The sequence below is a fragment of the Meleagris gallopavo genome, chromosome 9 (genome assembly GCF_905368555.1).
Source record: "Meleagris gallopavo chromosome 9, MGAL_WU_HG_1.1, whole genome shotgun sequence".
Taxonomy (NCBI): domain Eukaryota; kingdom Metazoa; phylum Chordata; class Aves; order Galliformes; family Phasianidae; genus Meleagris; species Meleagris gallopavo.
Window position 1 is genome coordinate 6,709,001 of NC_139412.1, and position 15,525 is coordinate 6,724,525.

Below are 15,525 nucleotides of genomic sequence, written 5' to 3' on the forward strand. Positions count from 1 at the left end.
GTGATGTTACCAGCTGCATGTAGTTTCCAAACAGCAGGAAATACATTACTGGTGGGAAAATAAAGACAGGCTGAAAATTGCTTACAAGATGAGTATCAGACATTAGTATTTTAAAATACTTCTTTCACAGAAATCAACATTTCTATATGAAGCCAAAGAATTTCAGGAAAAAAATTCTCCTCTTCATCGATATGCAGCTAACGCTTAATTTTCTTTTCCTAATGAGTTTCATCTTGAAAAGCTTCTATACCTTTTGCAAGATCCCAGTTTCAGAAGAAAATCTCCTTTTCAAACAAAGAGAAAATCATAACTGCCTGATCAGCATAAGAAATAACAGAACGCTATTCATATACATACTGCCTACTCCCATCTAAAGGCCAGAAACTTAAGTACTGGAGAGACTAACTGGAAGCTTCAGTTACAAATATATACTTTCCCACATATTTGATAAATTCTGATGCAGTACAAAGATTACATTAGTTTAAATGTTGGGGGCAGTTACTATTTTGTACCTATTATTAGATTTTATACAGAAGACCAGCCCTTATGTCTTTGAAATTTTACATGGCTTTCATGTGCAGCATAACTCAAAGGCAGTTATCTATCAGATGAATCATTGAGAGACAAAATACTATGTCGTATCTACACACGTGGAAACAAAGGTGTGGTTAAAAAGCAGCACTGTGTCTTTACAAGAGTATGATGAAGAGCAAAAGCCAAAGCACAGTCAAATTCCCAGTCTATGCAGGCTGGAAATCCAAGTACCTACGTGACTTTTTGTTGTTACAAGTTGTAAAATCGTTCACCTATACCAATGACCTTCCTAAGACTAGTGACCCAAGTGCTGAATGTCACCAATGCAACCAAGTCATGCTGCTAACTGAACACAGATCTCACATCTTCCTCCTCTTGCCCTTTTTGCTTATGAATCTATAGCACAATCTGTGCCAACTTCATTCTGTTTCCCTTAGGGAAGTCAAACTGTATTCTGTGTGCTCTCTTTTAATAGAAATATTGGATACCACATCCCCAGAGAACCTTGAAAACTTGCAGTTGAATGAAAAGAATACACTTGACCACATACCTCAAACTGATGGAGATACACTTCAAGCAAGTAATATAAATAAAATATTAATTCTAAGGTAATGGAAAAAGTGCCTTCCTAACTTTTTCTTCAATTTAAAAAAAAATCTTGTGACTTTCTTAGCTCAAGAGAAAAATTCAAGCAAGTTCTGAATTTTCATAAAAGCAATAAAACTCTTTCAGCAAAAATAAAAATACAAAATCTTCTCAGATCCTCAAAGACATCTGGACATTTACCTCTCTGCTGAAATCAGTTAAACTTAGGCGTCAAATAATTCTGAAAATATGCCTGAAAAATGGATTCTTATTTATTCAAGTGAAGACTGCATGCACCCTTACAAAGATACACACATACATATTCATCTTCATGCAAATTTTACTAGTCAACACTTAGGAGTGTTTTGGTGAAACACATGATTTATTTTAGTGCTGTTACAGACGTAAAGCTGATTTCACTGAGGTCATGCTCCAAAAAAAAAAAAAAAAAAAAAAAAAAAAGCACAACATAGCTGTAAGCCAGTATAACAAAGTATTAAATCAATACGGTGTCTCACATTAGCTAATAAATTAAAAGTGTGCTATCAGACCATCTGCTGGGAGTGAAGCATGATGAGTCGCAGTGATCACACTGACTGACATCCTTGTTTGAACATCTAGTCTGCCTTAGTTCACCTTCTTGGCTTCAATACCACTTTACTTGTAATGCATACTTACAACATTGTTGCAGGCCAGTGGGTAAGAGGAAAGTTCAACCTTTTCCTCTCATAATCCTTTGCACTTAGCCTAACAGAGTCTCCAGTGAATGCCAAAGATAAGCACAGTTTCATGTGCAACTGATTGCATTAAGCTACTAATTTTATAAATATAAATTGATGGTTTGATACTCTTCACAGAGTTTCTACACACCCATCCTAAGCCAATTTTAAATCACTGAAGAACTGTTTTTATTATGTTTTGCAAGATGATAGAACTGTCATCTGAAACAGACAAAACAGGTTGTATGCATAGGAGAAAAACTGTGATCCTTAGGTTTTCCTTAAGTAACACCCTTTTATACCAAAGAAGTTTGTCAACCATTTGCATTTATTTACACATGCCCTGTGTTCACTGGCATACAGAGTTACAGACTAATTCACTCTGGGATCTTTTGTGCTGCATACTGTGTATTTATGTTCTCAAGAAATGCTGTTTATTGTTATCATCAGAATGCTGTAAAATTTTACTTAACAATACCAGCTAGTTAAGCCTAACAAGAAAACTCCAATGTATCTGCACAGTTTTCTATACAGATACAATATCATTCTATCCTTCCTTGAACTGCACTATTCCTAAATGTAAGGAAATTGAAAATGAAAGCATGGAGGGTCCTTATGTCAAATATCTAAAGTAAGGCTTGGTAAGGTCTCCATCTGAGTAGCTTGTGATGATATTTTAATTTTGAAAATCTACAGAGAGAATTACTAGGGGATTGAAAAAAAAAAGTTGTTTGAACTTCATCATAACAGTGGCTTAAAAAACAAAATATAGAACAGAAATGTTGGATTCAGATCAGTCTGATTCGCCAAAAATAAACAGTTGTGCATCGAAATTTCTTGCAGACACCACTGGAAATATTTGCTTACTTAGCAATTCAACCACAATTACATCATGAAGGCTGACCAGCAGAAAAATCTCAGAGTCCTGGCGCTTAATCCAAAGTAACCACATTAGTTGGTAAATAAGCAGTATGGGACCATTTGAAACATAAGCACCATGAAGGTTGGGTCATACATTGTAATCATGTAGCATATCTACTTCTGTTCAGAAAGCTAATGTGACAAATGAATACAAGCAAGTAATTCTCAATACCTCCTAGTCAATAATATGTTAACAATTCAGAGTTTAAATATTTTCACTTACTATCATAATTGAGTAAAGCAGGCACTCACGATGCATTTATAGTACCATTTCAGCAGTATAATTGGAAATACATTTCCAAAATCTTTGCTTTTCAAAGATTTACAAAGTTGATCAACAGTAAGGAGATGAAAATACTTTCTCATAAACATTAAGACACAGTCAGTGACATTGCTATCTATCCCTATGCAAGGAACTCAAGGCATTGAGCTTGTCATTCACCTTTGCTGTCACTCAGCAGAAGATTAAATGGAGCAAAAAAATAGCAGAATCATCTTTGCAGTGTTCTATATATAAGGCTACCAGAACAGAGTGAAGAAAGTTAGAAAATAGATTTCTGTCACCTAGCTAAGTTAGAGCAGACTTCAGGCAGCTGAAGCATTCACTGTGCAGTAGAGGTCACCTAACTATCATTTCAGAGTGCAGCCGTACACCAATAAAGCATTACCATCTGGCCACATCTCTTCTGTTGCCACTAGGACATGAAGGAGGATGCAAGAGCATCTAAGGAAATAACACCCTAAGAGTGCCCAATATATCCTCATGCTTCAGATGCTTCAAGTGTAGCTCCAATGCTGTAGCATGGTGCTGCTGTAATCTGCAAACAAACGCAGGAAAATTTAAATGAAAATACCCTGCCCTTGCTGCTTGGCTATGGGACAGAGATATAGCGCAACCCAGGTCCATCTGTGTGGGAACAGAAGCAGAGCTCTGCCTGTGAACAACTCCTAGCTCTTCACCTTCAGTTTCACAGGTATGTGACAAATGCTTTCCCCCATGGAAATGTTTTGCTACAAGGTGCTCAGATTCAGATACACAATTGTTCTACCTGAACAGACCTTATATATAAAGCGCTTCAAAGCAGAATAGCAATGGTTAGCAATGATTATGAGAGGTGCTCCCTCTGATAGTTGAATTCAGAAATATTAAAAAAAGAATCCTAGTGAGGCTACTAATAAGTTACCCTGCCTCGTTTGCTCCAGAATGACTAAAACACACCACCAAGCTGAACAAGCCAAAAAGCCTAAGAAGGAAACAACACTGAGATACCTTTTCCCTTCTAACCCTGAAATGAAGTCCTTAACTGTTCAGAAAATAACAATGGAAATATTTTGTCCAACACAGAATTGCACAGAGCAACAAGGAAAATCTGGTAGAGGCTGGCAGTAAAAACAAAATTTACAATCCATAACATGCCCATGTCTTGACATAAGAATTACTTTTATTGAAATGGTTATATGTTCTCCAACATAATTTGAAGCCAAGTTCTACAGATGGCATCTATAATGAAAACAAACCCTATAAGACAACTTCAACAATAGAGTGAAGTACCATGAAGGAAAAATGAAAAAGCAAACATTTATTGCTAAAATCATTAAACATTTCATGCGCAATGCTGTAGAGCTGATATCATACACAAACACACTACACATATTTGCAAATATACGCCTTTAGCCAAAAATTGAAACAAAGAAATGGAAAGATTTCCTCAGATAGTATGTAGCTCAAGTTCAAGGTGAATTTAAAGCCATAAGTTACAGGAGACAAAAAGTGCCAACATAATTTACTGAGAGAACAAATTAAATATGCTGAAAAACTGAGAAAAGCTCTGAAGTTAATTTAAATGTAAGATACAGAGTAGAAAAACATACTCTGTTTAAACAAAAACTCCACGTAAAAAGTAATTATTATTCTTCTGTCCTTTGTTAAGAAAAGTTTCAGGGATTTAAAGGATTGATGTAAAGTTGAAGAAAGTTTCCTCACAGAATTTATATGAAAAGCCTGACATGCTAATTTTGCAACAAGACTTACGATAGTGGTTTTATGGAATCTAGTTAAATCATCAGTAATTGTTTTCAAGGCACAAGTCTTAAAGCAAAGTACTCTCACACAAAACATAAAGAACAACATATAGATCTTTTGAGAATCCTAAATATATCAAACAACTGTAAACTGTATCTTTTTCTAAACCAAGATTCCTGTGCCTGGAAAGATAGAGTGAAAGAATAATAATGAAGGACATGAAAGGATGCTATGCAAGAACGCGTGAATATTGCCTGTTGTTAATATCCTTCCATATTTTGATTTTACATAGATTCTGTTTCACCACTTCTTTTACTGTTTTTATTTTTTATTTTTATTGCTTATTCATTTTATCAATATCAAGTGAAAATGAATACATTCAGCTGATGGCAGAGGGATTTCCTTTTCCCCTCTTCCTTTTTATTCTTGCCTTTCCATTATTTTAAGATTTCAATCTGCAGTAGATGTCATGATCTGGAGCATATATTTGTCATTAATGAATCACAGCCTTTCACAATCTGGGTGAAACGAGTCATCATTATGATACCTTTTTGCTACACTGCATTATATGATAGCAGGATCCCAAATGGCTATACTTGTCATAATATGGATGCTGCTGGTATTCTCAATCCTTACAAGAAGGGCACAAATAAGGAAATTCTATTATTTGTAGTCCTCATGGATGAGAACACAAGAAGTCTTTCTTCATAACCCACGGAATAGTAGAAACTGGCTGCCCTGAGATATCCCATCTCAAATGCACCCCCAAAAAAACACATATACAAACATTCACTACAATACAGAGAAACTTCATTCCAGAATAGTTTTGAAGTATGTTAATCTGCAATATTCTCATCTGAATTTGTAGCATCTCACTATTTTACTACTTATATTGCATATATAAAAATCTGTGCAAGTATGAAGGAAAGAATGAAGAAAATAATAATAGGAGAGGGAAGAAATCAGTTATTCTAAACAGCTCTTTTCATTTCTTTACTGTTCACGCTCTGCTTCTCAATGTGATCAGCAAAGTGAGATCACTGTTTTGAGATTTGTTTTATACAATATTATGAATTATTTATGTATCAAAATACAATAACAGAGTTCACATATATAAAAAACCATAATCATGAGTGTTAATTAAGGATGATACATAAAGTCCACACCTTCAGGTACTACTTAATATAAGCTTAGTAACAAAAAAATACTATATGCCATTTCAATTCCATTCTGACAAACTGGGACTGCATCCAAACATGTACAGACAAAACTTGTGGCAAATTTCAGACAAAAGATGATAAAGTTTAACTATTCAAACATAAAAGATGGCAATCTGGTAGCAAGTGTGAAGATGATGATGATTTTCAATCCTAAACTACTTGCTGTAGTTAGTTCCTCCTGTGCAGCAAAGTGCTATCAACACTGTGAAAAAGGAGACAAAAAAGTGTTTGTAAAAAAGTATTATATAAGCCTTTCAGGAACTTGCAGCACTGTCAAAAATCTAACAAACAGTAATAGTAATAGTTAGCGAAGACTTTAAAAAGTAATTTCTTTTCTGTAAATATTTCATTTCAGTATTTCTGCTCCTCACATTCTGTTTCCATGCTGTTATATAAATTCATATTACTTTATTCATTTGGTCTGTGCTGAGACTTCCATTGTTTACACTATCGCTTAAAATGAGCACATCTTCCCAGAGTGTACTCTTCTCAGACTACTAATTTTGAACTCCACTTAAAATTCTCAAAATTCTGCATGCAATCACTTTATGATGAATAGCAAGAATGAAAAATACCTTTTTTAGCTAGTGAAGAAAAAAAACCTTTTCAGTCAACATCAATATACCTTCACATTTATAATTTTTCCTTACATTACTGCTGTGTAGTTCAACGTAACATAACTGACAGATTTGAAACCTCATAAAGAAAGGAGACAGGGAGTATAGTAGCAGCAATCGAGGTTTAAATTTGTGATCTTCAAATTATTTCCATTGCTACTTATAGTATGCATGTTTTTAAAAGGTTACACGGAGGAAAGGTGACTTTCCTCCATGTAATAATAAAGTCACATAACTCAGTCTGTTGGTATTATACCATCAAATCGCTTTGCAGTTCAATTCCTTTGCTCGTGAAAGACTATCGATTTTCCCCCTATTGTTAAGAATTTTTATGGAAAAATGAGCTAATGCCACATGAACTCCAATTCACCTGAATTTAAGTGTCTCCATTCTTCAAACATGTTCCTCTCTCCACACTGCCAAGCAATGACTTCTTTGTGTACAAATTCTCATGGAAAACTAGCTATCTCCAAACTCTCCTTTCAGTGCAAGCATAATTGAAGGAGAAGTAATAAGGTTTTACACAGAAGAAGGGAAAAGGTCTTAAAACACCATCCAGGAGAAGGAGTGATGTAACTGAGCCCCACTCAGAGGTATAGCCCCCTTTAACTCTAGTGAACTTAGATTCTGTTAGTTTAGACTAAGCAACTAAAGCTTCCTAAGTTGCATCAAATCCTTACTTTGAGTCACATGCTTCACCAAACTGCAGGAAGCAACATCAACTGAGCTGAACGACTCAGATCTGATAGTGATGAAGCAAATAACCAAGACAAATAGTCCACTGCGTCACAGGTTAAATGAAGAGGAGCAACAAACATCATGAAGGAAACCAAAACTTGTTTCAAACTTGGAGTTGAAAAGGAAGATAAATTCACTAAGAAAATTACAATCTGATTATTTTCAAATCTCGATTTCAATAGAAAAGCATTTCATTAGGCTGGTTCCATCTCAGGTTACTTCCTACACTTGTTTTAGATGGTTGCTATGAACAGGAAGCCATCCACTCTTTAGAACAATAGTGCAATTTAGAAAGTGTACAGCTCTAATACTGCCTTGAAATTAACAATTTGATCCAAGCTGTACTTTATGTACATAGAAAGTAGTTATATTGTTCTACAAGATGAATTACCCCAGGTATGATTATGCTTCAAAATTCAAATCAGCATCCAGAATTCACTCGCCTTTAATTATATTTTCAACAATCTTGTCACCAGAGAGGTCTTAGCTGATTTTTTCTGTGTGCGGGGAAGACTGCTTTATATCCTGGTACTTGCAATGACTAAGTGATATCCTATGAATACTCTAACTAGGAAAGACTTACAAAATCTTGTAGTATTTGTGCCTTAGAAGGTTTAATTTGCAAATACTTTAAAACCTATGTTTGTTTTTAGGAAATTACTTGTGTTTGACTAAAACAAAGAAATGCAGAGATTTACCATAAGAATTCATGATTGATTAAAGTGTTGATAATTCCAACATATTTTCATGCTTCTGACATGCTACTTTTGCCATTTGTATCGCATTTATACCAGCTTCCTTGTGATGTCAAATTATTATTCCAGTTGCTTTAGTTACATCATTTCAGTATCTAACATACAGATACCTGTAGCTTATCTATACATAAAGATTTTAGAAAATTCTTCATTTTTCTATGCATGGAGTCTTTATTCATTGAACGCTGCTTGCACATTGGTGGCTTCATTTAATTCTGTACTTTGATCAGATAACAGAGAGAAAGTGAACCTGAAGAATTTCTCCAGAAGATTTATACGAAATATGGCATTCTCTATTTTCAGTAGCCTGACATACTTGCTTTTCATGCTACAGCTAAGTTTCTATTTGGTTATACAAAATCAGGTATGCAAACTCTTTTCCAGTTTACAATTTTATCGCACATTGGTTCAAACTTCATTTTTTCAATGAAAAAATAAATAAACATATCCTTAATTTCAATAACTTTCTTCCAGGGAGAAGGCTGGGGTGTGGGTTCATGATCCAGCAACTGGGATGCCAAATCACCACACAGAGATCAAACTATAAAAAACCATCTGGCTTTGACTATACTCCTGTCGTCAGGTTAAGTTTATTAAAAGCTTTAAACATTTATAAATCACCAGGGAAACATGACTTTAATACTTAGCGTTTAAAGTCAAATCACTGGTGTAACAGAGAGGCTCCTTCCTGTTACCTCCCGGGATCAGACGATGAATTCCTTTATCATCTTCACTCTAATTGTAGTCTATCTTAAAGTGATTAGATCTATTGTTAGAGCAGGCCTTGTCAGCAGCTAGGACAGTGATTAATAGAAATTTCTCTTTAATTCCTTAGGATGTAAAAGTCTAAAGTCACAGTTGAGCCTTGGACCCCAATTATTAGGTAATTAACGAAATTATAATTGCTACCCTTTGGTTCACATTCATCACTAGGTTTACTATTAATCATTAGGCTGAAAGCACGAGAGAAAGGAAAATAATTTACAAGCAGTATGCTATGGGTATATGGGAGAAGCATAAATGGGTCAGGAAAATGTTCTCCAATGCACCAGGTTAGAGCAAATGTGTATTACCAACAACTCAACTGTACTGACAGTTCGAATGAAGGCTGAACTTACTAGTAGGAATCACTTTTCTGCCTGATGACAACCTCAGGTACCACCTTACTCTGCACTTGAGAGATAAACAAAGACTGTTTGGCCGAGAAGGTAGAAAAATTTGTTTGTAGCTAATCAGTCAATTAATGTAATGATCAAACCCAAAAAAGAGAATTCTTTTCTGAGCATTAAGATTTTTTCATCTAAAAAGAAATGCAATATTAAAACCATATCCATAGTTCATGCATGTCTGCTTGCAGCCAGTCTTGCATGGTGGACATGTTCCCCCTACAACACGCATCCAGCCCATACTGGCCATGTTTTTTGCACCGTGTTTTCCAGCATTTCCCAAAGACAGCTTAAAGTGGTTCATGTGGTTCCACCAGGAAGTTAAATGAGTTATTTATTATATTATATAATTTATTATTATAAATGAGTAGGAGTTAAACGAGTAATTATCTTGTCTATAAAATACACAGCTGTTAAAAAAATAGTAATTCAAACTGCTTTAGCCCCGTGGCATTAATGTAAGGAAAGGTCAGATCCAAGATGGTTTTCCCCTTCTTGACTGATCAGATTTTACAGAAAGAATAATTTGTTTCTCACAAATCAAAATCCTGTGCAAGGAAAGGAAAGGAAATGGGACTGAAGATAATGACTGAGGACCCTTTATCTCCTCTGACACAAAATATTTAATATCTAAGGGCTCAACTTTCACCACCCCCCCACACAGACTGCAGGAGGAGAAATGAGGCTGCTCAGGTTGCACCCAGCCCTGTCCAATCCCCTGCCTCAGACAGAACCCCCAGACAGAGAAAGGAGCAGGGCTGCAGCCCTTCCTCCTGAACAGCCTCTGCTCATCAGCACCGCAATACATATTCATACACCACAGCTACAAGGTGTAATGTAAATGACTATTTACTTTGCAATGATCTATATCAGGTGAAAAATCACTGTAATTTAAATCTCATTTGTTTATATAATAAAAGATTTGTTTATAGTGAACTTGATGCTTTATCTCAGCTACTTGAAATTTCATTAAATAACAAATCACTTGTAAGACCATGTCTCACTAATTCAGAAAAAGCAAGTCTGCCACATATGCCCTCTCTGTATTAACATCCAAAGCATATAAACTACTTACTGTGTCTACCTGCAGAAAGTAATGATTTCTAAGATCAGCCATTTTTTAATATATCTGAAATTCCAACTGCATGTACCTTTCTCCAGTGTCAATTTAAGCAAATAATTCTCAACTTTCATCCTGTGAGTTGGGCTGGGTGGTGAAAATAATGCTCGTTAATTTTCATATTAAGATGCAGTCTCCCAGGGAAAATAAAAAGACCTTAACCGATCTTTGATGTAATTCATCTGAGCATATGCCAAAGTGTGCCAAATTGTATAAGAGAGGATAATAAATAACTACAGTGCATGACAGAGTGGGAATAAAGCACCGCAGAGTTGTACTGCACTGCTCAATCAGACAGTTAGGTCAGTTAATGCATGAGCTCAAGGCTGGAACATCAATCTTGTAAGCTGTCGGGACATCCAGCACATGCACCCCTAGGGACTCAGAGTTCCTCAGCTGAGTGAGGACGAAAACAAAAACACCTCAGAAATTTACAGAAATAAGCAATACTATCAGTCATCTTACCCCATTTACTCTGTATAAACCAAGAGTAAACTCTATTCATGTTATTAACACCATTTCCTAAATACTATTACAAAGTCTGATCAGGAATTTAAATCCTAACATCTCTTATTTCTATCTGGAAGCTATCTGACATGTCTATAAATTGCGTTACAAATTTGGTACCTAAAAATTTGGCATCTTTTTGACAGTGGATTTCTCCTCCTGCAAATTATAAAAAAGTTGCCTTTCATCATTTTGCAATCTGATAACTAAATTCTGAGTAGATGCTAGAATGATGTTGTCTTTTTAATCCTAGAGTTTTGTTGAAAAACTGATAAGCTTTTCTTATTCCTCATTCTGATTTTCATAGGATAACAAAATATCCTGTTCCTTTTTTCCACAGTTGCAGTTTAATAGTCATTTCACAGTAAAGCAAAACAGCATCACCTAAATGCTAGGAAAGATTTTAAAGTCATTTTAAGCTAGTGATCACTCATTTCTATTGTTGAGATGACATTTCTTTCTGCTAATATTTAGCTCAATGATGCAGCGTTTTAAAGAATTTCTTTTCTAGTGAAGTCCACAAATATTCTTGCTCTTGAAATGATGCTATTATTGTTTAATGTGCTAAATAACATATTAAACAGGAATAATCTCTCAAAGACAAGTGTATGTATTTCAGTCATATAAACATCTCACATACATCACATAGATATGCTGCGCTCTTTATCTTCTCACATGCACATAACAATTTTACTTGTTTGATATTGAGAAGGAAAATCACTTTAATTTAGTTCACAAGAATAGCGGAACTTTTTCACAGATTTCGTACAATGTAATTTAATCTTAAGAAGTAGAACTTATTTTGCATAGGTTAATCACATATGTAAAAATAAGAATTGAAGATCACCTCAAAATACTCCTTTCTGGATTCCTTAAAAAATTGTTAATTGTCTGTATCATTAAGAAATGAGAAGTCACTAGTTGGAGAACACATTTGTGGCCACCGGTTCAGTCTAAATGCAACATGGTATGGTTGGTGCAACAGATACATAACATAAGCTAACTAGCTAACTAGATATGTAAGTGGATGTGCCATAGAAAGATGTACTTAAAAAGAAGCCCAAATTCAATAACTTCTTGAATAGATTAACTCTAGGGAAACAGCAGCTTTCTAAATAATACAGCACATGTTATAAAGGGTCACATTTATAATGGCTTTAACAGACCCAGGAGGGAAACTACAGCAGTTGTCTTTGATCTATTGGCCTATATTAAACAGTGATGTGCTGGAGCACTGGGAAATGTTCTAATTTATTCCTGGAAAATATGTGTGCATATTGTGAGATGGAACATTCTTTATACTGCACCAGTCTATTATATGGGAAGGATTAAAAAAAAAAAAGTAAAATGAAACAGAGAAGTACATCATTCTTCCAAAATTGAACAAAATAGATGGCTAAATTGCTGAGAAGCAATTTTGATTGAACGTCTTTGCATCAAGATATTCACTTCATTTTCTCCAACAAAGTGCTTCTATTTCACCTCAGAAGCAAAGTAAAAACGAGTGAATAATAAGTGGCTAACTTCAGATTACAGATATTACCAGTAAAAATAAGAATTGATAATAGATACTAAAATATGTGACGGTACAGGTAAATAATAGAACACCTGGATTAGAAAACTTGAATTTGGGAGCTGAAGATTCAAGAGAAGGAGCATGAAAACATGAACACTGCGAATTTCACTACGACCTGAGAAGAAATTCTAAAGCACAACAGTAGACACTTCATAGTCTTAAATTCAATGGTGGTGTTCACAAACTTCCTGAATTTTAGAGAAAGTTACATCTATATCAGACATATTCAACCTACCCCTAAAATTCCATCCACAGCTGTAATGTTTAAGAGTTTTGTAGCAGGAGTAGAAAAAGAAGCCACAAAAGAAAGAGCCTCTCCAAACACTGTCAAAGAGGTACAGCTCTGTTCTCAAGTACTAGTCTTTTATTTAGAGCACTAATACAACATAGAAGAAAAAAAAAAATCCTTTTCCTTTGCTTATTCTGAAATTGAGTTTTCCTTCTTCTTCTATATGCTCATATAGCAATGTAGCATTACAGCCTATACTACACAATTCTGTCTGTAATAGGAAAAGTTGCACAGCTGTTTCTAATCAGAACTTCATACCATTCCAACAATCGAGGCAGTTTGCATTTATACCATCACTTTTATTTCTTATTATTATTCATAAGAAAGGAGTGTGAGCATTTGTTGCTGGCCAGAGTAGCTGTGGACATGAATAACAGTCTAACAGCCTCCTTCTGCATACAAAAAGTGTATCCCTTGGTTCCAGATGAAATTCTAATCAGAGTTCCCTCACAACACAGATATTGTAGGTGTGCTACGCTAGTCATTTCTGTTATTATAAACGACCTTTCAGGAATTGAAAAAATTGCAGCTTGTCAGCTGAGACCTGTAATCGTTATCCATTCAGCCAAAGGATTTAACAGGACTGCTTGTAAAGGGAGAAAAAATAGATTCCCTTCTCACTCATCTCAGAAAGACACAAGTGGTCTAAATTAACAATTACGTTAGACATCGAAGGAGATTTCTAATAACACTGTATTAGAATGGAAGTTAGTATATTCTGATGGGAACCTAATAACCACCATCAACTGCAGCCTTACGAGAATATGTACAACAGTTTGATCACAAAAGAATCAGCTGTGATTTCTCTCTCCCCCCTGAACTGCTATCCTACAAATGCCTAGTGAATCTCTCTGCTTGGGTTACATCTGCATTGGTTGTGCATTTAGTGCAGTGAATTTGACCATGCTGAGGGTCCAAGGGGCACATCAAACAACACAAAAAGTTACATACCCTAAAGTAGAAAGCACATGATAAATTTACAATAGAAAGAAAAGCTGTGTAACCTAACAGGATTTTCAATGCCTGGTGCTGTTACATTACAGCAGTCTTGAATAGGAAGTTACTTTAATATTAATTCCTTATGATTACTGTAAATTGCTCCTTAAAATGTAGAAAGTGAGAAAGACGGTTTAAACTTCCAGATCTTTAGATACTTACACATATAATCAGTATAACATACCCGCTATTGTTTTCACATGAAAAGGGAACTTATAGTGAGAAATCTAATGTGTAAGTTACACTTCTAACACTTTCAAAATATTTAACAGGCTTTCTAGATGACAACCTACATTAAAAATAAATGTTCAGAAAGAACTCATCGTACAAGAAGATAACTATGCAACAAGCTGTGAAAAAAAAAAAAAATAAGAGACATGTATCTCAGTTCACTAGATTATTTCTAAATTTTCAAAACTTACAATTCTCCATAGAGAGCCTCAGCCATTACAGCTGAACGGAGCAGCCTTTTTTCCCTGCTCTCTCCTGTGCTACTCCTGCTGCTACAACCAAAGCACTGCTGTCAGAGCAAGTTGAAATCACACTGCCCACTTACTCATAAAATCTGAGCTACCTCTCCTTCACATGAAGCACTTCATACTCTAGTAAGCATTACAAAAAGTATGAAGTGCTCCACAAAGAATGGCCGTGTAATAAAAGTATAATTGAAATGGCTCTGCTGCTGCCTCATTTCATCACTCACGCTGGCCTCTGCTTGTTAAATTTTAAGATCTCTTGGGAAACCAGTGCATAATATAACTACACTCCAGAGTGTCAAAACAACCAGAGCAATGATTTATCTTATGCATTACATCAAGGGACTATTTTAAAGTAAGGATTTTACCAGTAAAACAAACTCTTAAACTTTCACATTTCCCGTAATTTAAAGAAGGTGGTGTAAAAATTTGAGGAACTTAAGGAACCTGTAGAGTTTCTATTGCTGTCTTTGCCTTCTGGAAACTTCTGAGCAGCAAATGTCTCCTTACTCTTTTTGAGTGTCCAAACTCACTGTCAGAGGACTATATAATGCAGAATTTTTGAAAGAAAGTTACTGTAAGAAAAAGGTACTCATGTTAACAAAAATTATCAGATGAAAACAATTCAAATAAATACAAAATCCAATAAAGTGACCTAAAATAAAGATTTTCTAAGGAATCTTGTAAGCTATCCTAGGTTCCATTCAGCACACAGGGCTTACAAATACGACATAAAATAGGCTGCTATCACTCACTTAGGTGACACAAGTAGCACTTGAAAAATTCCTTCTAGCTTCACAACCCACTGCAGTAGATAAGGTCATAAGAGAATTGTTTCTTGAAATTTGTTTCTAAGGAAAACTAATACATGCACAGCAGCAGAGCAATTTCTTCATTTTGCATTTATTTCACTGTAAAGTCTTCCACATCCATATGATGTTACCTATAGGAAACAGCACATAAAATTTATTTTGCCTAGGCTTAATTACCAGTTATACATTCAGTTCCTTCCATTCCATAGAGAAGCCTCGATTGCTATGTAATAATGCCTATAAATCAGTAATAGGCCATATAACACGCAATATTACTTTTTCCTTTCTGTTCCAATATCTTATGGCAACTATGGAAGACTTATAAATTCCAGTTTGCTTTTCTTCTCAGGAAATTTCTTCTTTGTGTTAGGAAAGAGTGGCTAACTTTTAGTAGGATAGTTAGCTACCCCTACAGAAGAATATTCAGAAGAATGCAAATGTAATTATGTAATGTAAGGATTTTAAACAAGT

At 35.1% G+C, this 15,525-nt stretch overlaps 1 protein-coding gene across 9 annotated transcripts in view; it reads right to left on the bottom strand.

The window, feature by feature from the left end:
- The window catches only part of PCDH11X (protocadherin 11 X-linked), a 438,899-nt gene that overhangs the window by 208,826 nt on the left and 214,548 nt on the right, over positions 1-15,525 (bottom strand). For 2 of the 9 annotated variants that reach the window (XM_085230311.1, XM_085230309.1), the window contains one exon: positions 6,184-6,204. The exons of the other annotated variants lie outside the window; for them this stretch is intronic. In XM_085230311.1, the coding sequence (XP_085086437.1) occupies positions 6,199-6,204 (6 nt within the window). In that variant the 3' untranslated portion in view covers positions 6,184-6,198. Of the gene's footprint in view, positions 1-6,183; positions 6,205-15,525 lie in introns of those variants that run through there. 9 annotated transcript variants of the gene reach the window in all.